The sequence below is a fragment of the Protomyctophum bolini genome (assembly GCF_963924005.1).
Source record: "Protomyctophum bolini genome assembly, chromosome: 23".
Taxonomy (NCBI): domain Eukaryota; kingdom Metazoa; phylum Chordata; class Actinopteri; order Myctophiformes; family Myctophidae; genus Protomyctophum; species Protomyctophum bolini.
In genome coordinates this window covers 14,300,364-14,323,531 of record NC_137884.1, presented here as the reverse complement: position 1 = coordinate 14,323,531, position 23,168 = coordinate 14,300,364, and the positions used below count along the sequence as shown (strand labels likewise).

At 45.2% G+C, this 23,168-nt stretch overlaps 1 protein-coding gene across 1 annotated transcript in view; it reads right to left on the bottom strand.

Moving 5' to 3' along the window:
- Window positions 1-23,168, bottom strand: part of anks1b (ankyrin repeat and sterile alpha motif domain containing 1B) — a 252,885-nt gene that overhangs the window by 30,846 nt on the left and 198,871 nt on the right. Inside the window, exon 21 of the mRNA XM_080757040.1 lies at window positions 1,631-1,738. Within this exon, the coding sequence (XP_080613166.1) occupies window positions 1,631-1,738 (108 nt within the window). The remainder of the gene's footprint in view (window positions 1-1,630; window positions 1,739-23,168) is intronic.

Here is a 23,168-nt window from a genome sequence, read left to right as displayed (position 1 = left end):
TCATGGATTACGTTGTATAGTCTCTTTGAACTAGGATGAACGTGTAGAGAGGTGGATGCCAGGGAAATAGAAGGTCACAGCTTCGATCCCAGACAAAATAATTACTGACCAGGAATAGTGATGAAAAGTTTTAGCCTGATCAGAATACTAGAATTGTTTCTGTTGAGCAGATGAAGCAGAGACATTGGCAAAACGTTGACAGCTGACATCTTAAAGGGACACTTCACCCTTTTTGCAAAAAGATATATGTTAATGACATTTAGAAGCTTTAGATCACTTTCCTGGGGGTATTTATGTGTGTAATATGTGGTTTTAGATATTTTAGATTGTAGCAGTGAGCCTGTTGTCTCTGATGTCATGGACACTGGTCTCACTACCTTCCTGGACTACAATTCCCATAATTCTTTGGTGCACTGCTCCTCCTTGTGGATAGGGGGGAGAGCTGTCTTACTGAGACAACATGTAGTCCAGGAAGGAAGTGAGCCCAGTGTCCATGACATCAGAGACAACAGGCTCACTGCTACAATCTAAAATATCTAAAACCACATATTACACACATAAAGACCCCCAGGAAAGTGTTCTAAAGCTTCTAAACGTCATTAACATATATTTTTTTGCAAAAAGGGTGAAGTGTCCCTTTAAGGAGTTTGAAACCTGCCATTATAAGCAACATAATAAAGCAGACATTTTCATATTCCCAATATCTCAGAACTCTGCTCAGCTGTTTCCAATGCTCATTTGTTAATTGCATGATCTCTCGACGTCAGTCTATTGTGTTTCTATGGCTTATTCTGCATATTGCACATAACCTTTTGCATTTCTTGGCCCCTGTATTGCTGCTTGCAGCTATGTTTGTAATTGCAAGGGGTCTGTCAGCGGCACTCAGGATCTTGCTGCTTGTGACTGTGAACGATTTCAGTCCCTGAGTTGTAGTGTCATCATCATTCACCCCGTAGCCTACAACTCCCAGCATGTTTCGCTGCGCTCTAACCGCCTGTGACTCATTTGTGCTCTGGAAGCAGGGCAGGCGCGCTGGCCTTTTGGAGTCTGACGAGGAACATACTCAACCTGGCAGACACGTCAAATGGAGTCCCAGGAGTGGAGGCCTTTCCCTGGCCCTCAGGGCGCACAGGGAACGAGGGGCTGTTAAAAGAACATCAGAACGCAACACCGGTTGCTCGTGATTAGATTACTATCTGGGACGAGCCGACTGGCTGGAAGGGGAGAAAAAGAAGGAAGGCAGCCGCTGAGCGTCGGCCATTTTGTGTCTGCCCAGGAGACTCGGCTAATCAGTTGGGTTTTAGCTACAGCAGCGCGAGAGTTCCCTCGGCGGGCCGTCGCAACCGTTTGGGACGGAAAAAGGTGATTAATCTTCATCTGGCACTTCTTTTGAGACATTTTAGTTTCGTCGCAACGTTCAATGTGGTTCGGATAACACACACACACACACACACACACACATACACACACAATGGGTGCAACACTTAATCGAACTAGACGAGTCCATTACTTTATTAAAATTGCTTATTTTGTGTAATTGATTAAAAAATATATAATAATTAAAAAGTAATTGAGAGAATAATCAATAGTTGCAGGCAGCCCTAACACACACGCACGCCCAAAGACTCACCCGAAGCGAGATGGCCCGCGGAGGCTTCTGTGGCGTGTCCTCGTGTAGTCTGTCGCCCAACGAAGCCAAGATCCGTTTCCTGTGTCCTGTGTGGCTGATCTTCAGTACCTGCAACACACACACACACACACACACACACACACACACACACACACACACACACACACACACACACACACACACACACACACACACACACACACACACACACACACACACACACACACACACACACACACACACACACACACACACACACACACACACACACACACACACACACACACACACACACACACACACACGTTCATAAGCATGGACTCTCGGTAGGACATAATGCTCATTACAGGTTTAACAGCAACGTCCCGCCATCCTCACAGTACAACGAACCCACCGGGAGGGGAATGGAGAAGGTACATAAGGAGCTTTATGTCTCCTTTATAAAAGGACAGAACAGCCCGCCCGCTCCGCGCTCGGGAGAAAAAACGATGACTCTCCGTGCCATTTGCATAATCTCACACAGAGCGCCATAGAGTTCAAAGGGTTTTGGGAGCACATGGGAACTAGATTAGCTTCAGGTGGGGTAAACGCTGCTTAAAAGATTGCACATATCATTCACTAATGTAAATCACACCCGGATGAATATTCATGTTATTAAACCCACATCTCTCAGAAGGAAGCGAACGCCTGATTACCAAACATAGCTGATCTACAACCTCTGCTGTTTTTGAGACGTGACAGATGTGCCATTCCAACTCAATGCATGTCTAGTGTAGCAGAGGATCTCTGTCTATTTAGAGAATTTGACTAGAATTAACATATAACACCTTGGGAAATGCCCCACCCCCTTTCTCACTGACAATGTTCTGACAATGCTCTCACGATCTACTTCATAGTGAGAAGCCTACTTGTATTTCACACAACAAGTAGCCTACTCAAGTAGGCTTAATAAATCCCAGCCCTAGCACTGTGCACTAAAACACTCAAACACCAACTTTATACACTTGATGGCACAGATCTAATATGTAGGCCATCAAAATCAAAATGGCCGGTGCCATTTTGATTGGCCAGTAGGGCTACCGTGACGTCAGCCTTGCATTCCCTATTGCCAATGGCAGGACATGAAGAGAAGTTCTCAAACGGCACATGACTATTCCACAATCTCTGAATGATATCTGGAACTACACCTCCCGAAATCAGAGTAATCTGTTTGTCATTTCCGTTCACAACAATAACTATAAGCAGCAAGCTGTATGCTTAGATGATTTCTATATTATATTAGGATAAATTAGCGCGACTGTAAGGAGGCTCCACTTCCACTTTATATTTTACTCATGATATGAGAGAAACTTGCGAGAGGCAACAGTCTGGCAACGCAAATAAATCGCAGAGGAACTTCGGTCAACCATAATATGGAGTTTAAGAGGTTAATAAGACTGCGGCTTGGTCACACATTCCTGACTGACCGTCACCACGATGGAGCACTCGGAGAGGTTTGCTAATGAGACTCTAATGATGTGAAATGCCCCCATAAGCATATACTGCTGCATAGCCTACTGTAAATCATTAGCATATGTAATTATTCTTCAGACAGTCGCTGGGCCGATCTGTCTGCTTGTTTCATCAACAGGAAACGTATACTGTGTACACACAGTACACCCACATTCTCAACCCTACTGTATTTCTATAGCTTCCATTGGTTCTGATGAAAGCTGTTGAAAGAGATTCTGAGGCTTGTATGCCTGCATGGGCAAACACACGCACACGCACCACACACCATGCTGGGCAAGACCTACGCTGTAGTGTAGACGCTATAACGCGCCTCTAGTTCATTTTCAATGGGACCTGCGTTTTTTGCACGGAGAAGTCGCGGTGTGACAACGCAAGCGTATTTACGTGAGTGCGGTCCCGTGAATTTGTTTTGCGCGTGCTCGTTGCGTGCACACGCCGCGACTCACCAGACCTGGATTCTGTTTAGCTTTTTGTTTTTACGCTTGCGTTGTCGCGCCCCTCTTAAGCAGACCTGTCGTTGATCCAGGCAACAACGTGTGCGTTCCTCGCTTCCCGTTTGAAAGGCCCTTAAGGCTGGGACAAACACACAAACATTCTATAGCTGGGAATTGTCCAAGACAACGGTTTACAGATTGACACCTAATACTGCTGTGATCTGTACGTGTTTGTATTGTACATTGTGAAAATCAATATACTCCATCGTAAAACACGGTGGAATACGTGATCAATATTTCATGCACGGTGCAGTGTAACCCGTAAGGGTCCATTTGGTTCCATTTGCACACTACCAGAATTCAATGGATTTAGTTTTCATAACATAATTACAGTCATTATGAAGCATTTCATTGACAGCCTCAAAAATCAAACACCATTCAACAATTTCGACATAATACACTGATGAATTATTTTAATAATTATAATAATCTTCTGCACGTGCACCACACACACACACACACACACACACACACACACACACACACACACACACACACACACACACACACACACACACACACACACACACACACACACACACACACACACACACACACACACACACACACACACACACACACACGTGTATTTACAAGCATTGTGAGATTCAACGCGCTGTGAGGTTGTGGATCCGCAATTTTCGGTGCACAATAATTTGGCATAACTAATAATAAATCAGCCAGAACTCCAACCCAAACCCTGCAGCCTAACTCTAAAAATAGTTTCTAATCCTAAAAAAACCATTTGTCCATTTCTCTTGTGATTGTCTATATCTACACTGTTTTGGCCCTCACCAGTATAAAAATACAAATGCACACACACGCACGCACACACCCACACACACACACACACACACACACACACACACACACACACACACACGGTAGCCTATGTCTTTGTTCCTAGATGGACATGGAGATGGGCCAGCTAGCGCCTGCGTGGGCTTGCTGGGTTTTCAACATGGCGGTCTCCTACTGGGTTTGTCCCTCCTGGCACCCCGTCCGTCCTTGACTCATAACAAAACGCTGTGCCACTTTTCATTGTGCTGCTGCCAGCGGCCGTCTTCCACTAAACATGTCAGTGTGTGTGTGTGTGTGTGTGTGTGTGTGTGTGTGTGTGTGTGTGTGTGTTTGTGCGCGCGCACACAGTACTTCAGGGTAAAAGGCGGTAATTAGCATGAATAGAGGCCTTGCCGCGACTCTAATGAGCATCCCAATGGTCCTGCACAGAGCCAATGTTCACACACACACACACACACACACACACACACACACACACACGCACACACACACACACACACACGCACACACATGCACACGCACACGTCATCTCCCTCTCAAATTACTACTCTACATCTGCTCAAATGTATAAATACACACACTCGCGCACACACAGTACACACACACACAAGATGTGCCTCTGCTTGTAGTCAATAAAGACATGTTTAATTCAAAGTATGAATTAAACATGTACGCATATAAAATCTTGCACAGCTTATACATAAAAGCGTGTGCATGCATACGGATTAGACCACATGTAATTTGTACACGCCGATATCTATAGACCCATTTGTCACTCTGAGAGGGTACAACATGTAAACAAACGGACCGGAAAGGGTCCATTTGTGGGAGAGACTGCATGGGAATGACATGCAGCAAAGGTCCAGTTAAATGCCGAGTTCACGCGGGAAGATGCAAAGCTGCAGTCTACCATTCATTGGAAATGGAAGCCAACGACATTAAAACTACATCCGACCAACAGCAACAAATACACGGTGTAGCTTTGCCTCTGCCCGTGTGAACGCAGCATTCGGATGCATACTGTGTTGCGCATAATGCATTATTATGACCTCGCTCAGTATATCAGGAGTGACATGTGATTCCACCATGTCAGATGAACGCTAATGAACGGCTCTGACTAATCGATACGCTCATCACAGCTAAACGATGCCGACACGTCCACTTTGATGTTATATGCTACTCCGAACCACGGAACACACCGAGTGATGGAAGGAGAGAGAGGGACAGAGACAGAGAGGGGAGAATACAGTGGAGAGAGAGAGAGAGAGAGAGAGAAGAGAAGGAGAGAGAATGAGAATGAGAGCGAAACTGATGGAAAAATAGTTAAGAGAAAGAGAAAGATAGAGCGAAAGTGACAGAGGGAGAGAGAGAAGGAGGGAGGGAAAGACAAGGAAAAAAGACAGAATTTAAAACACACATCAGTGGTGGAAAAAGTGCAAAATTAAAGTAAAAGTATCAATACAGAGTATCAAAGTAAAAGTCCGGAATTCAAAATGTACTTGAGTAAAAGTACAAATGTATTGGTATTAAAATGTACTTAAAGTACCAAAAGTAAGTTTGAAAATAGCAGATCTACACGCTACTGCGACGCATTGTGAGCGTAGTGATTGGCCATTTTCAAATGGCCTTTCAAGTGGGCTAAATGCTCTATGGAAATGGTTCATTTCCCGTCAGTCACTCATTATCCCCATACACAAATGCCCCCAAATAAGCCCAGGTCTCGTGACATCATCAGGGATGGAGATGTCCCTGATGTCATATTAAATGCGACCTGCTGTTACAATTAAGCCCATATATGGAGATCCCCGATGTCATCAATATTGGCCAGCAACTCTACATCTGATGGATATATGACATTCCATATTATGTTGATCCTTCCCCATCCATCCTTCCTCTTCAGTGTCCATTCAAACTCTAGACGGGCCTGCCCCAAGGTTACCAGTGCAGCCGTGCCCGGCAGCCGGCGAAAACTAGAGTTCTCAACAGGCCCGAAAATTAAGGCCCGGCCCTACCTGGGCCCTCATCAAACCCTGTACACTCAAGGCACTGCCCCCACTACCACCCTTAGATCTCCATATGGAGCTGACCTGTTGATCTGACCTCATCAAACCCTGTACACTCAAGACATGCTCCTTATATGGCCAGTACAGAATTAATTCTATGTTGATCTGACCCCCCCATGCCAAAGTGCCAGCGCTCGCCCAGCAGTCTGCCGTTAAGTAAATATACTTAGTTACTTTCCACCACTGGAGAGGTGTGATGTTGTGTCCAGACTGACGCTGATGGATTGCAGGCTCAAAGGAGTGTGTTCTATAGCCTGGCCCAGCCTGTGTGATGTCTGCTCTAGAGGGGCGGGTGTCGGTCAGTGAATCCTATTGGTTCACCCCCCCCCCCCCCAGTAGAAAACAACGGAGTACACTGACGTCACCAAATTTGGAGCGACGCCCCTCTGTTATTGGTTAGCGAAATAAAGAAGCGAAATAAAAAATAAGTTGGCTCCCACTTCCTATATGCCAGATTTCCCAACGGGTTTCCCCCGGCTTCTCATGTTTGAGCCGAATGCCTGCATGTGTACCGAGGCTATGTACAGATGGATGGATGGATGGATGCAGACCGTACTGTTCTGGATCTAATTGGCATTTCATGGCCGTCCCATCCTGCTCGGCTCCACAGAGTCTCCTCTCTCTCCATCTCTCCAGATTTTATCTGACAACTGCCTTTTTGTGTATACGCTTTATTTGACCGGCAAAGTCTCTTGAGATCTAAATCTCCACCTCTCTCTCTCTGTCTCTCTCTCCCTCTGTTGTGTCTTGGTGCATTGAATGTGGTGCATTGAGGTGCAGTGATCTAATATTCTGTCAATCTGTTTGTCACCTGCGGGCCTGAGGGCCGCCCGGTCCCAGTGTGTCTCCGGTGGGGCCATAAGAACCTCATCAGCAACGCAATTATCACATACGATGCTGTCGCTGCAGGCATACGCACAATCACACATGCGTCTGTGTAATGCACAGTATACGTAGGTGTGTGTGTGTGTGTGTGTGTGTGTGTGTGTGCGCGCGCGCACGCATGGCTGTGCGTGCGCGCGCGTGCATGTTTTACACCTCGCCTCATGCAACGGCATCTACAGTACAAACCTCGACCTCAGTGTAAGTTCAGCCTATCGCTATGGCAACACAGAGCCACCCACACTCTCTCTCTCTCTCTCTCTCTCTCTCACACACACACACACACACACACACACACAAACACACGCGCACGCACACACATGGTCCAACAGCTGTTTTGAAGTCTAGGGAGTACATTCTATTGTTATCCTCCAATAGATGAGAATTTGAATGTACATAACCCAATGATTATAGTTTTAACATTCTCCATATCGCTCTCTCTCTGCAAAGTTTTCTCTAGCATTCTCCCCTTCTTTCTCTCTCTCTCTCTCTCTCTGATGCCTGACTGTGCTGTAGCCCAATTTGCATTTAAATGATATTTATTTATGCAGGGTACGCGCACACACACACACACACACACACACACACACACACACACACACACACACAGTATAGCCTATATTGACTGCGAGTGGTGGTATGCTATATACTGTATGATATTCTCTCCTCTCCATCTCTTGACCCTGCATGCGTACAGTACACATGTTAGCTCCACTCCAGTCTAATGCGTTCTCTGTTGACAGACCTGACGGACCTGACCTGCGGACGACGCTCGCGCTCCACGTCAATAAATCACTCACAGGCTGGAGGTGCTCGGGGGACAAAGACAAAGAGTCCTCCTTCAGAACACCATGTTGACGGACGGACGGACATATTAACGTCTAGGCCAGTGGTTCTCAACCAGTGGTCCGGGGACCACCAATGGTCCTTGAGGGGGTTCCAGGTGGTCTCCAGCTAAAGAGAGTTAGTAACCAAATGGACCCTTTTAGATCTTTAACTCTTGAGTGTAAAATGAAACCAAATGGACCCTTACGGGTCATTTTACACTCTCAAGAGTTAAATTATTGTTATACATCTGCATCACTTCATTTACAAGAACAAGAAGTCTATATGATTAGAGAACGTAGAAGAATTGTAATTTTGGTCTTTGCCTGGAATGGAATTGTGGACAAAATCTTATCCAACGATAGCAAAATATGCTGTAGTTCAGTCATACAACTCTTGTGAGTGAATTTAGAAAATATATTTATTGAGCATAATTGAGCATAGATATATACTGTATACAGGTGGATGCTGGGGAGGCGGTGGGATTTGTAAAAACTTCATGAGCATGAGAGAGAAGCCAGGAAAGAGCAGGTATCAGAGCGGCTATTTAAACCTATCTGCCTATAAGATAGGTTTAAATAGCCGGTCTGATCAGATAGGCGCGCTCACGAGTTGCCTGCCTGAACTAGCTCTGTAGGCTTTGCATAATTTTTGGGTCTGAGAGGCTAATGCTGCATTCACATGGAATCAGGCACGCAGTAGACGGCGGCAAACGGCAAAACCTGCTGGACGGCACGGAACGGAACGGTACTAAAAAGATTGATGCCGTCTGCAGTTACCGCCGCCGGTTCTGGCCGCCGCGCTGCCGTGCCGTCCTGTTCCGTTCACCGTCTTGCTCCATGACTGATTCCATGTGAATGCAGCATAAATCTCATCAAAAGGTGGTCCGTAGCTCAAATGCCAAAGAAATGATGGGACTTGGTATGAAAAGGGTTGAAAATCACTGCTCTAGGCGGGATTCTGACTTAGCCAGTCATAAGCCCGCAGATGGTATAGCGTCGCCCCATTGGCTCCTCAGCCAAGCACAGGCACCAAATGTCTGAACCTGCGGCTCCTCTCGTACTGAGCAGGATTACTATTGCAACAGCCAACAACACATCATCAGTAGGCTAAAACAAACCTGTCTCACCACGGTCTAAACCCAGCTCACGTTCTCTCCCCCCCCAGTGCAGTTCAAGCCAGAGGGTTTAATCAGGCTACCTTACAGTGGCCTCCAGTTTTGAGTTGGTTCCCGTCATATTCTAGGATCTGGGACGCTGTCGCCCCCTCCAGCATCTGGCCCAAGCCTGCGTTTGTGTGCACGCGTGCGCGTGTGCGTGTACTTGTGTGCACACAGGTCTCTGAGCCAAAAAAACATAATGTATAATGTAAAAATAAGGCTGGCATGTCCCGATCAAATTACCCCCCAAAAAATGTTTGGCAACTGGGAAACTAAATGTCTGTGTCTTCAAGATGGCACCGTGTCAGTCGAGCATGGACGAATGTCATCACTCTAAATGTGTTGATCGATATCGTTGAGCTGGACTACGAGATCTTCTTACCATCCAACTCCACTCGTCCCATTAGGGGAGCATGACCTTTTCAGCGATACCATTTGACCTTTTGACAATATGAAGGTCATTGGATAAGATGAAGGTGAACAGACTACCGAGGTGGTGGAATAAAGTACTCACATTCTTACTGCAGTATAGATGTACTCTGTTACAAGTGAAAGTCGGCCGGGAATTCAAAATGTACAAAAAACATTAAAATGGCATTAAAATGTACTTACATTACCAAAAGTAGAAAGTAGTCATTTTGCAGAAGTACAAATACCTGAAAAGTTGTACTTAAGCAAATAGTACTTAGTTACTTTCCACCACTGATGCCCTCTGAAAGCAGATATCTACACAACACACACACACACACACACACACACACAGCAGTATATACTGCTGTATGGATTCGGCTTTCTAGCCTCTTGTTTTGCTGTGCATATCTATATCGATGTGTCATCCATCCGTCCATCTTTATTCGTCTCTGTCCATCCATCATCGTCACCTCTACGTTGAGGACGAGAGCAGATGACAGTCAGACAGCTTGGATGTAATTATACGTCCATGGGAATAAAACAAAATGGAGAGAATTAAAGAGACAGCACAGAAAGGACAACATCACGGGGAGGAGAGGAACACAGAAGGACAACGGAGGATGGGACGGAGAGAAGAGGAACACAGGAGGACAATGGAGGATGGGACGAAGAGAAGAGGAATACAGGAGGACAACAGAGGATGGGACGGAGAGAAGAGGAACACAGGAGGACAATGGAGGATGGGACGAAGAGAAGAGGAATACAGGAGGACAACGGAGGATGGGACGAAGAGAAGAGGAATACAGGAGGACAACGGAGGATGGGACGAAGAGAAGAGGAATACAGGAGGACAACGGAGGATGGGACGAAGAGAAGAGGAACACAGGAGGACAATGGAGGATGGGACGAAGAGAAGAGGAACACAGAAGGACAATGGAGGATGGGACGAAGAGAAGAGGAACACAGGAGGACAATGGAGGATGGGACGGAGAGAAGAGGAACACAGGAGGACAACGGAGGATGGGACGAAGAGAAGAGGAATACAGGAGGACAACGGAGGATGGGACGAAGAGAAGAGGAATACAGGAGGACAATGGAGGATGGGACGAAGAGAAGAGGAATACAGGAGGACAACAGAGGATGGGACGAAGAGAAGAGGAATACAGGAGGACAATGGAGGATGGGACGAAGAGAAGAGAAAGCACGGAGCGTGGGACGAAAACTCAAACAAGAGAGAGAAAGACGTTTTCACCTCTTTTGTTTGTCCATCATTAAAATGATGCACTGGTTTGAACACAGACAGTGACTTGGCTGTTAAACAGCCCCCCACCCCCTCCACCCATGGGGGGGAAGGGGGGAGAGAGAGAGAGCAGACCTTTGTCCTTCAGTTATTCATAGATCGTATGATGGAGTCAGACTTAAGCCTTTAAAGTTGAGGCCCATGTTGCAAAAATGAAGAGTGTGGCTGTTTGTATGCGCTCTCTAAATGCAGTCACCGTTAATTATTTTATTGACGGGCTAGCAGTTAGCATTTATGACGTTCCCAGTGCCACCATACGCGTTCACTTCAAGAGCAGGAGTTTGCCCGCCCCCCCCCCCACACACACTCGGAACACACACTTTAGTATCATTAGCACAAGCACACACTGTTTACCTCTCGCCAGAAGTGTTTACATGTTGTGAGCGACGCGGTACAAATTAAGGCACAAATTAAATCCGAAATTTGTATGGATTAAGATCCACCAAGGACAGCTCTACCATAGCAACCGGACCTATGTTAAAAGCTGCCGTGGGGCTCAACCATTATATACACAGAGTATACGTTGGGGTTCGTATATATACGGACTTAGCAGAAAAATAATTCTCACACACACACACACACACACACTCTCGAATATCACTGTGTACGTCTCATACACGCCAAGCCACATGGCCAAAATGACAATACCGTCACAGAGCTTATACTTCCACTAGTGAAGGACTGGCTAAGCGAGTGCAGGGGAAAGCCAATGTACGACACTGACATGACAATAATTGACACAATGGCATTCCATCAGACTTGTCTCATTATAAAGCAATGTGAACAAATGCAATGCAATCTGACAGAGAGAGAGAGAGAGAGAGAGAGAGAGAGAGAGCGTGGAAGACAGTCGGGATGATGTACAACTGATAATCACATACCGCCCTGCTGTTTCATACTGTAGGTATATTTAACTGAATACATCACAGCTATTATTAGGGCAAGTCTCTTCTACGGAGTGCACTGCTTTGCACAATGTGACAGGTAGACTCACTTCAGCTCACACACCAGGGCTCAAGATTAACGGCGTCCCGACGTCCCGGGGACTGTAAAATATCTATTTGGGACGTAAATGTATCTCATCCGGGACGGTTTCGGGACGAGAGGAGTTTTTACACTGAAAATGCGCATTTCGTGTGCAGCCATGAGCAGCATGAGAATTTGCCGTGCCGTCAACCAATGCTCTGTCGGACAGTATGCCTCCCGTTGACAACAACAACGCACACACTACATTCACCCAACGGAATCATAGGAATTATATTGCTTTTGCCCCGTGGATGAGACATTTAGATTGAAAAACTATCGGTTGGAAGCGTGGATAAGACCATGGTTGTGTGCCACAGAAAGGTTCCATATGGACAATTGGGGCTACACTACACCAACGTTTAACGTTAGCTTCCATGCTAGGCTTGCTAGCTGGCGTCGACATTAAATAATATGTTGGTATATAATCATCTGAAGCAACAGATGTTTTCTAATGCTCAGATTGTTCTGGAATTGCTGCCCCAACACTGTGGAATGCACACCCCAAAACCAAAACGCTCTCATTCCACATTGATTGTATTTATTATTATTATTTATTGATCCTTCGTCTTAGTATTCCCCCTAATAAAGTAGTTTTTATTTGTTTTCTCATGCCAACCATGTAATAGACATTTGAGTATTCATATACCTGCATTGCTGCACGTTATCTGTTGGTCTTGATCAAGTAGCCTACACCAAAATAACAAAATCCATTTGAAAATAAAAATCACTGTTCTCAGGTCGAATATTGATATGCGATTAAAATGTGATTAATTTAGATTAATTAATTACAAAGCCTCTGATTAATTCGATTAACATTTTTAACCAAGCCCTATTTTTCATCTGGGAGCATTTTGACTAAATCAGTGTATCTACAGAAGAAACATGAAGCCAAACAATTAATGTACTGCATGTATTCAATACATGCAGTACATTATTTGTTTGGCTTAATTGTATTTCTATTACAATAGGAATACTGTAACTGCCGGGGACACTTGTTGGTTTTAACTTAAATTATTTAGTTTGAAGTTGATTTGTTTTATTTACTTTGCTTTGGTATATACTTATTTTGGACACTTGTAGCCTATGTTTGGTTTACCTTTATTTTATTAATTTCACAATTTGAGTGGTGCTTTTTGTAAAAAAAAATCCCGGGACGGTATACATTTACTTCGGGACGGTTCAAATTGTATTTTGGGACGGTTCCGGGACGGTGGTGAAAAAAGTTAGTCTTGAGCCCTGTCACACACACACACACAGTCTGTCATCTTGATTTAGCCTTTTTCGTGTCACACACTGAGACATGCCACAAACGAGCAAGGCGGTTAAATCGTGTAGCGTGCAAGGATCATAACCAAAAAAGTTCACCCAAAAAAAGGGTGTAATTTCTATCGACTAGACCTGTGCCCGTCTACCAGCAGGCCTACTTGGGAACCCTTTTGTGCCTGTACAGTATGGAGAATTCTGTGTCTGTCTGACTGCATGTGTCTGACAGCAGAGGCTGGGTATTGTACAGGTGGGTCCACTGGCAGAGCCTTACCAGAGCCTTTTGTGGCGGTTCTGGACAACAGTGTATGCAAATGACTCAAGGCTGGGCACTGCTCTCCCTGTGGTGGTGTGCAACGTGTGTCAAATTTGAAGTCGGTGGGGCGAACGGTTCTCGGAGTCATGTGGATGACACACACACACACACACACACACACATTATTGTAAGACTATACATCCCATGAAGCCTTTTGTTATACCCAAGACAATAATTGAATGACTGGCAGAGTCTCCGGCTACTGAGGAACCACCCGGCCAGCAATTTAATTATTAGTTTGGGAATGTGAGAAAAAAAGAGAAAAAAAAGTCTGCATGAATTAATTCAATGTGTGTGTGTGTGTGTGTGTGTGTGTGTGTGTGTGTGTGTGTGTGTGTAAGAGAACGCTGAAGGTAGAGTATGTTCAGTCAATATAATAGACCACTAATGTACTGAAGTGGTGTGTTTAAGAGTACCGCATGTCTCTCTGTGTGTGTGTGTGTGTGTGTGTGTGTGTGTGTGTGTGTGTGTGTGTGTGTGTGTGTGTGTGTGCGTGCGCACACATCCCATCGCTGTTTTCAATGGGTCCGTTTAAAACAACAATAGCCGGGTCATTTCTCACCAGCCGTATTGGCGTTTTTCTAACTCTCTGCACTTTATCATCACCTGCTCTCTTCACCCCCTCCTCCCTCTATTTCGTCCCCCTTTCACCCTGCAGGTGAACAATGAGAGGACCTTTTACTTTCTGTGTGTGTGTGTGTGTGTGTGTGTGTGTGTGTGTGTGTGTGTGTGTGTGTGTGTGTGTGTGTGTGTGTGTGTGTTCTGCTGTCATCTGTAGTGATTGGAATCGATCCGCTCCACACGCTCAACCAACTCTCAATGGATTACACACACACACACACACACAAACACACACACACACACACACACACACACAGTCGGGGCAGCTCTGTAGGGAAACCGGAGACCACTGGTTGCCTAGCAACGACGGAGAGGAGAGGAGAGGAGAGGAGGCTACACTGTATGGATGGATGGAGCCTGCCAGCCGGTCCAATGGGAGGACTGGTTTCAATACTGGAAAAACCCCAGGAGCCAATGAAAGCAGAGCTTTCAGTAACCTGCCTATACATGGAGACGGATTCATCTCCATTAATTAGACCCTCTAGAAAAAAAACGCGATCGCAGAATTCATTGCATAATTGGGCAAATGGCACAGATTATGTGGGGGTCAATTGTTTTCACAAAGGGCACATAATATATTCACTGCAATAATCACATATTTCCCCGCAAAATATGCAAAATGTGTGAAATGTGCGGGGCTCGCTTGATTTCACAATCCCCGCTTTTTTCCTCATAAAGTTTATAAAGTCATAGTGCACGCGCATTCGTTCACGTTCACACACAGAAGCAAAACAAACCATGGTGGTGCACTGGTGCAGTGATAAGAAAAAAAAACGTGTGTGTGTGTGTAATATATCAATGAGATTCTATCTTGATCTTTGAAGTGTGAGAATGTAATTGTGTGAGGAGACCTTCACATGCACGCACACGCACAGAGTTGCATGTTCTTTCGTATAGGGCTTTAAAGTATTATTTCATACGACCAGACTCAACACTATTTCCTCCTTCTGCTCGAATCTGGATTGAACATTCAACTCACGGACTGTCCCATGAGTGTGTGAATGGATGAGTGTAACACACACACACGCACGCACACGCACAAACACACAATCACTTTGCCGTGCTGACATTTAGCTTCTGTCCGTGTTTACAGAGCGAGGACCACAGCGGTGCTTGAAATGTCAAAAGGACCCGGGGTTCCGTCTGTTCAGCTTGACACCGGTCGCCTGATTGGCTGGGAAGGGGACAGAGGTAGCGACCTATGAGACATTAAACATCGCTTCACCTCGACGCAACAAGCCTGTATGCAGTGGTGTCATGCTCGTAGAACGCAGTACCACGCCGTGGTACCCAAAGAATTCTGACGTGCACGCGCAGGTATATACGGAAGGGAACGGTGCACGTGGGTGCACGCTAGAATGCGTCCCACTAGATTCAAGAGAAGACGCAGCTAACCAACCTCGCATCACCAGACACCGTGTCAAGTACTGTGCCGAATTCAAGTGGCTACTACTTTGCATAACAACAGCTTTAACTGTTTACCTGCGCACACGTAGCCTATATGGTAAGCATGCACACTTACAGCAGTAGGCTATGGCTCCAGTAGGCTATACTGCTGCTGTGTGGTGTTCTGCACACTAGAAGAATGCCGCCTCCTCCTCCATCAAAGAACAGATTAATTTGTCCGAAGCAAACTTTTTAGTTTCGCTAGTGTGCAGTAAAGATATTTGTCTGACTATGTTAAGTCTAATTTTGTGTTTAATAAGAATAATAATAATAATAAATTTTATTTATAACGCACTTTACATTTGAAGCAAATCTCAAAGTGCTACAACAAGAGAAGAAGAATAAAATAAAAGAGTGCATGAGTATATAAAATGACTAAAATTAGCACAATTCATGGTATACTGCTAAAAGGTTTAAAGGCACATTGGGCATCTAACGGTCCAACTGGCAAAATGCCTTGTTAAAAATAAATGTCTTAAGTCCCCTTTTAAAAGCGTCCACCGATTGTGGTGCTCTCAGGTGGTCGGGGGGGGGGGGGGGGGGGGGGGGGGCGTTCTACAGCCGAGGAGCAGCTGAGCAGAAAGCCCGGTCCCCCATGGTGCGGAGTTTTGTTTTGGTGGTTTTGAGTGTGTTTGAATTTCCAGAGCGGAGGGAGCGGGTGGAGGCTGGGGGTTCAATGAGTTCCTTCAGATAGGAAGGGGCGTTGCTGTGGATGCACTGATGGGTGAGGAGGCAGACCTTGTAGTCTATCCTAGAGGAGACGGGAAGCCAGTGAAGGGAATGGAGTATGAAACTCTCATACACTATTTAACATTATATAGGCTTAGGCTATGCAGCTGTTCTGTGTGCATGCCTCGATGCGATGCGCACATGCACGCGCGTGCACGTGCGTGCGTGCCATATATATATATATATCAGTATCGGCATATCGGTATCGACCAAGAATTTCCATATGGGCACATCCCTATCGACCGTTAACCACTGTCTAGTAGTAGCTTTGTGATGTGAAGTGCTGTAGATCGCCCTCTTTTCCCATGAAAGTATTTGTCATATGCGCACTGTGCAAATCATTTAAACCAAGCCTAAAAGGCAATACAGATGTTTATTCATACAGTATGTCGTCCAATGCCAAAAACACAATCAAATCATTAATCACAAATCTATTTGAATGCCAATGAATCCTCAACTAGAATGTGATGCTACAGTTGGTCAGAGTCCGTCTGGGTCTGCTGTAATGAGGGTGCTCACCATTCATCATTACGGCACTCACTGGGGTGCTGATTTGATTGGCCCGGGCAGGCATGCAGCTGGGGTGAGCGTGAGGTCAGACGGGATTATGATTGGCCGGGCTGAGATATACAGGATCTCCCTGGAGTCTGTCTGTCTGTCTGTCTGTCTGTCTGTCTGTCTGTCTGCCCTGTCTGTCTGTCTGTCTGCATTCCTGTCTGTTGTTCTTCAGCAGCTGTTTTTTTGGGGAGGAAAAGTAAACCCAGTCCTGCACAGACTTGTCTCACTCACTTCCTGTGTCTCTCTCTCTCTCTCTCTCTCTCTGATCAAGAGGACACGGTTTCTTCCACTTGATTGACAGGTAACATCCATATAGAAGGTTTATTGCCGTCTATGACAGTTATAATTGCTAACATACATGCCTTTAAGGCACTGAAATGGCTATGAAACTGAAAGTGGACTAATGTAGCCTATATAGTCATTGTGTCCAAAAGGTTTGCGACAAGGCGCAACTGTTTTATGCCTGATAATGAAATAGTAGAAATACAAAACTGTATTTACTCGCAAACCCGTAAAAATTGGTCCTTGACACACACACACACACACACACACACACACACACACACACACACACACACACACACACACAGAGTCTGTACAGTGTGTTTGTGTGGTCCATTAATGCAACTAAGATCAGTAAAATAAACAATGCAGACCGTCATATCGGGCTGCACACACCAAACACTACACAAACCAAACACTACACGCACGCACGCACGACCAAATCAGCACAGTCAGCGATGTTGATTGTTTGTTATTGCCTCTGGGCATGGAGCGCCTCATAGAACAGATAGAGGAGGGGGGGCAGAGAGATAAAGAGAGAGAGAGAGAGAGAGAAGGAGAGAGAGAGAGAGAGAGAGAGAGAGAGAGAGAGAGAGAGAGAGAGAGAGAGAGAAGGCAAGAGAGAGAGAGGAGAGAAAGGAGAGAAAGAGACAGTGAAAGTGCTCCTCTCAACACAATGCAACACTCTCTCTTCTTCTGTATCCCTCCATCTCTGTCTCTCCCTCTGTCTCTGTCTCTCGCTCTCTCTCATACCGTATACAGTCAGGGTTCTATCTTACCTCTCTCTCGCCCTCCTGAAGAGAAGTCCGGCTCTTTTCAGAGGAACGGACTCGTTCAACTCCCTTTCCCACTCGCTCTGCTCAAAGCTCTGCCTCTCTCTCTCTCTCTCTCTCTCTCTCTGATTGTGTAGCTGCTAGACGGTGTCGTTCTCCTCGGTTCAGCTACACGCTCTCTTCTGGTCTTACTCTGAACCTCCTCTTGCCATAAGCTTCCACTTTCTCTCTCCCTCCCTCTCTCTCTCTCTCTCTCTGCAGAGATTTTGAGCGCTCAACCACTCATCTTCTTCCTCTCTCAGCGTGCAGCAGCAGTGTGACTACATATTCCTGCATGTCTCTGCCTGAATGGTCGGTCTCTCTCTCTCTCTCTCTCTCTCTCTCTCTCTCTCTCTCTCTCTCTCTCTCTCTCTCTCTCTCTCCCGATTTACACATCCACTCCGCCCACCCCCATCTCATCGCTATGGAGACACCAGGCCGAACGGAGACAGGCTCACACTCGCTCACTTCTGTGTGTGTGTGTGTGTGTGTGTGTGTGTGTGTGTGTGTGTGTGTGTGTGTGTGTGTGTGTGTGTGTGTGTGTGTGTGTGTGCGCGCGTGCGTACGATACAGGAGTTAAGTCAGCGAGTACAGACACATAGTGGGGTATTTGCTGTCTTTATAATGTCTTTATAAACATCGCAAATTAAAAATTCTACAAATAGACTATATGCAACATCATTCTGTTGCCGTGCCTCTCAAATATCAGGCAACCAATGAGGCAATCAATCAAGACTGAAGATTCATATCGATTTGTATATCGATCTGCTGCTTTTGCCGTTTTTGAATTAGAATCCTGAAAAGTGACAGTTTTGAACCCGAAAGAGACGACCTGCCATGACATAATGAATTCTTCATGTGAGTCATTCTTGAGTTGAGCATACACGTGTTTATAAATATCTATGTTTCCATGTAGGCTATGTGTGCAAGTACATTTACACAACACAAGACTAGCTACTGTATATGGGTGGGTGTGCATGTGTGCGTGCGTGCGTGCAGCAGCTACTTCTACAACACAGGGTGCGATGGGAAGAGGGGGGTGGGATTAGCGTTTTTCAACTGCTGCGTTCACACGGGCAGAAGCAAACGATACAAAGATGCAAAGCCACACAGTGTATCTGTAGCTGTTGCGGCTTTTGCAGCAGCTACAATACAAACGTCGGATTCGTCTTTGCATCTTCACGTCGCTGTGCTTCCATTGACAATGAATGGTAGACTGCATAGTGCATACTCTAGCTTTGCATCTTCCCGTGTGAACGCAGCAAAAGCTTGATACTGTTCTTCTTCCTGGCCTGCTCGTGCTCATTCATAAACCTGGTGGTCTAGGAGGGGCATTATGGTCTAGGAGGGGCATTATTATCTCTACTGCAGGCTGTGGCCTTGATGTCTTGTGGCTGCAAATCAGTTTCCAAGTGGCAGCGCCTGAAACAGTCGGCTTCACAAAGTGTTACAAATAAGGGTTTAGAACCCAAACGCTTTAGTGTGCCATGCGCACAGGGATTGAACTGGGAACCTCACGGTTGCCATCTGCCTGCTCTACCGGCCACTCTGCCCCTGAGCCACCGCCGCCCCCGTAATTAATGACAGTGTTGAGTCAGTTAATGAGGTCTTTGAATCTTACGTACATATTATTCCACAGTGTTCTTATTCCTCTGTAGTAGTGATATTATTAACACTCTGTTACTGATCTGATCTGTTCCATCATTGACTGACATATATATCCGTGAATTAGTATTCACCGTATTATTTTCAGACGTGAGGGAATTCTCTAAATCCATTCCAACAACAAGCTTGAGCTTTACTGCAGCACATTATGACAGGTTAATTGGACTGACGTCACATCCAAGTGGAAGAAAGCAACTTAAGGATATGAACTTCCGAACAGACAGGCCTCACATGGCATGTGAGGTCGGAGGTAGTACATTTACTTAAGTAACCCTTTCAGCTCTATATACATTTCAGTCATTTGAAAATAGCCAATCTACAAGCTCACAATGCGTTGCGATGTGACACATTGTGGGCTTAGATCTAATTGTATACATTTGAAAACGTGAAATGGGACATTCTGTAATGAGTAGGCTACTTTTACTTTTGGTTAAGTACATGTTGATGCCAATACTTTTGTACTTTTACTCAAGTCCATTATTTAATTCTAATGTATTTTTATATTGCACTATTTATACTTTTAAGTATACTTTTCCCACCACTGACCAAGCGACCCCCACATTGGGAACCGACAGCCGGATAAGCCTGAGGGCTTTGCTGACACAATGAGTGGATTCAGTGTAAACGGTTAAGGTCGTTCACCTGAGACGTGATGATGTCACAGACGAGTCAGGGCAGGCTCAGACCACCACCACAACGACGCCCTCTGTGATGCAACACCGTCTTGCTACATCCTCAAAGCTCTATTCAGATCGAGCTATTCAGATCCCATCTTAACCACTTCAAACGACTTTGGGTATTTAGAATGGCGCTGTATAACTCTGAGACACCAAGTGCTGGTAAGAACCAGAATCAGAATAGGGTCGACGTGGTGTGGGTTTGCTAGGACTGAGCGTACCAGCACTCCACTTGCCTCCCGACTTGCCTCAGACTATTCATAAGTACTCTGCCCTGGGTTTAGCCTAATTATCCCGCCCTCAATGTCTTCACATTGTACAGTTAATATAAAACGCATTATTCAGCCACCTCTTTTGCCCATTAGGACCACTATACGCAACATCATCAAACAGCGACGCGCACCGACGGTAACGTCATTCTTCAGGCCACAGGTTTCTGCGTTACACTTATTCTTTTCCCCTGTGGAGCTAGAGCGAGACCGGTCACAGGCCGGTCCAGCTTTTAGTATATGTTAGTAGGGCCAGCAGAAATTGTCTGGACAAGAAGATTCCTCTCGTATAAGGTGGATCTTCTCGAAGGTCGATTTAGTGTCATATAGAGGCCGTTTAGTGGGGGCACAGATTGACCAATGACGGGATAGTGTTGAGTCAGTTACTGTAGGTTAATACAGTCTCTGAATCATAACTATATTTTACCGATATTACTGTTCAATACAGTTACTGATCCGATCTGCTCTATCATTGTGAAGTTGTTTACGTAACGTAAAATGGAACAATGAAACAATGTCGTTGGTGTATATAATCTGTCACGTTGCATTCACCTGGAGCCATAGTTGCAACCTCACACCAAGTTCAAACTTAGCCTAGTTATAGCTAAAATGGCTTTTACGTCAAGACTTGTGGTGGTGCAACCCCCTAGGGCCCCTACTGAACTCAGACGTGACTGCATCGTACGTCATTCACATTATCATGCATTCCTGTTTTGGATTTATTTTTGTGTGTTTTGCCCTATATACTGTATATACGTATATTCCAATTGTGAGTCATGCTGAGTTAAGGAAAGAAAAAGGAAATAATCATGCTGCCACCCATCAGGGTGTGTTCTGTCACAATACTCTGTGGGTTGGAGGCAAGATAGAGAGAGAGAGAAAGAGAGAGAGAGAGAGCTCCCTTTGTTTCACTGAATCAACTGAATGGGGCTGCAACTCCTATAGCCAAGATGTATGTCTGGTATGATGCGTTCCAGTATAAAAAACAAAAAATAAAGGCTAAAAAAAGATAAACACCTAACGGTAAGTTATATATTTACATCGCCACGTGAACACTTTTCGACAGGTGTCGCTCGAAAGAAAACGGCCGGCTTGAAATCAAATCTCCACACCTCACTGTGTCACGCTCTCTGAATGCTCATATAGTGGAACTACCACAACAGGTGTGCGCGGCTGTGCGCGTGTGTGTGTTTGTGTGTGTCTGTGTGTGTCTGTGTGTGTGTGTGTGTCTGTGTGTGTGTGTGTGTGTGTGTGTGTGTGTGTCTGTGTGTGTGTGTGTGTCTGTTGACGTTAACCCTATTGGATGTGTCTATTAGTTACTATGCGACATTTAGGCGCCTATACTGTAGCTCTACGCCATTCTAATTATAGGCATATTTTTTACGAGGTTCTACTCATATGAGTAGAACGGACAGAGAGGGGAAACAGTATGATGATGAGGACGGCTTCTCCTTTTGGACATCATTCAGAGCACTGGGAAAACAACCCAGCAGCAACTATCTATGGAGCCTCTGTAGCCCCAATTTGAAACGCTAGTGGACCCATTACTGACATAGTGTTGGTTAGCCTACAACATAGGTGTGTTAAGTTATGTTCCAATGCAATGCATATTTTAGCGAGAGCAAAAATAGCCGATCTACAAGCTCACAAATTATTTGTGACAATGTTGTGCGACTGTCTGCCACATGTGCTTAAGTGGTTAATCAGACTGATCATTTTTATTGGATTATAATTTGTTTCGTGTTGAATCATCGATATAAAAAACACGCTTCTCAAACATAATAGGAAAGGTAATCAGTATAATAATCGCTAGCATTATGTCGTGGTACATACATGGCATTTGTAGAATAAAGCTACTGCTTTTGTCCACTCCTAATGCTGACATTGGTTCATTCACATTTAGCTACATTGAGAGACTGTGGCCCATTTGTATACATCGGTATCGGTAATATAGCGGTGTCTCTTTTACACACCGCTTAGCTACAGTGCATATGTACACAGAATGGCAGTGGCTCCCATTAAGATGGCACCTGGGGAGCAGTTAGGAGTTTGTCTTGCTCAGGGACACTTGGACACATTGACTGTGACCTTCCTAGTCCCAGACGGCCTCTCTCTTTTTACCAAGGGACCCCCAGAAGAAAAGATTTGTGTCAACAACAAAAAAAACACAATTATTTAAAAATCTTTCAAACTCTTTCAAAGTTTTTCAAAAATGTTCAAAAATAGCAGAGGTACAAGCTCCCAGCGTGGTACGAAATGACGCGCTGTCAGATTGTATATCTGCTCTTTTTGAATAGCCAAAGCCATCTGAAATGAAACAGATGCTTACCCAGTTAAACCCTACTTAGTTGACCCACCAGGACTCAATTTAGGAACGCTAGAATTTACACTACACCAAATCTCAACACATGGTAAATAATCATCAAG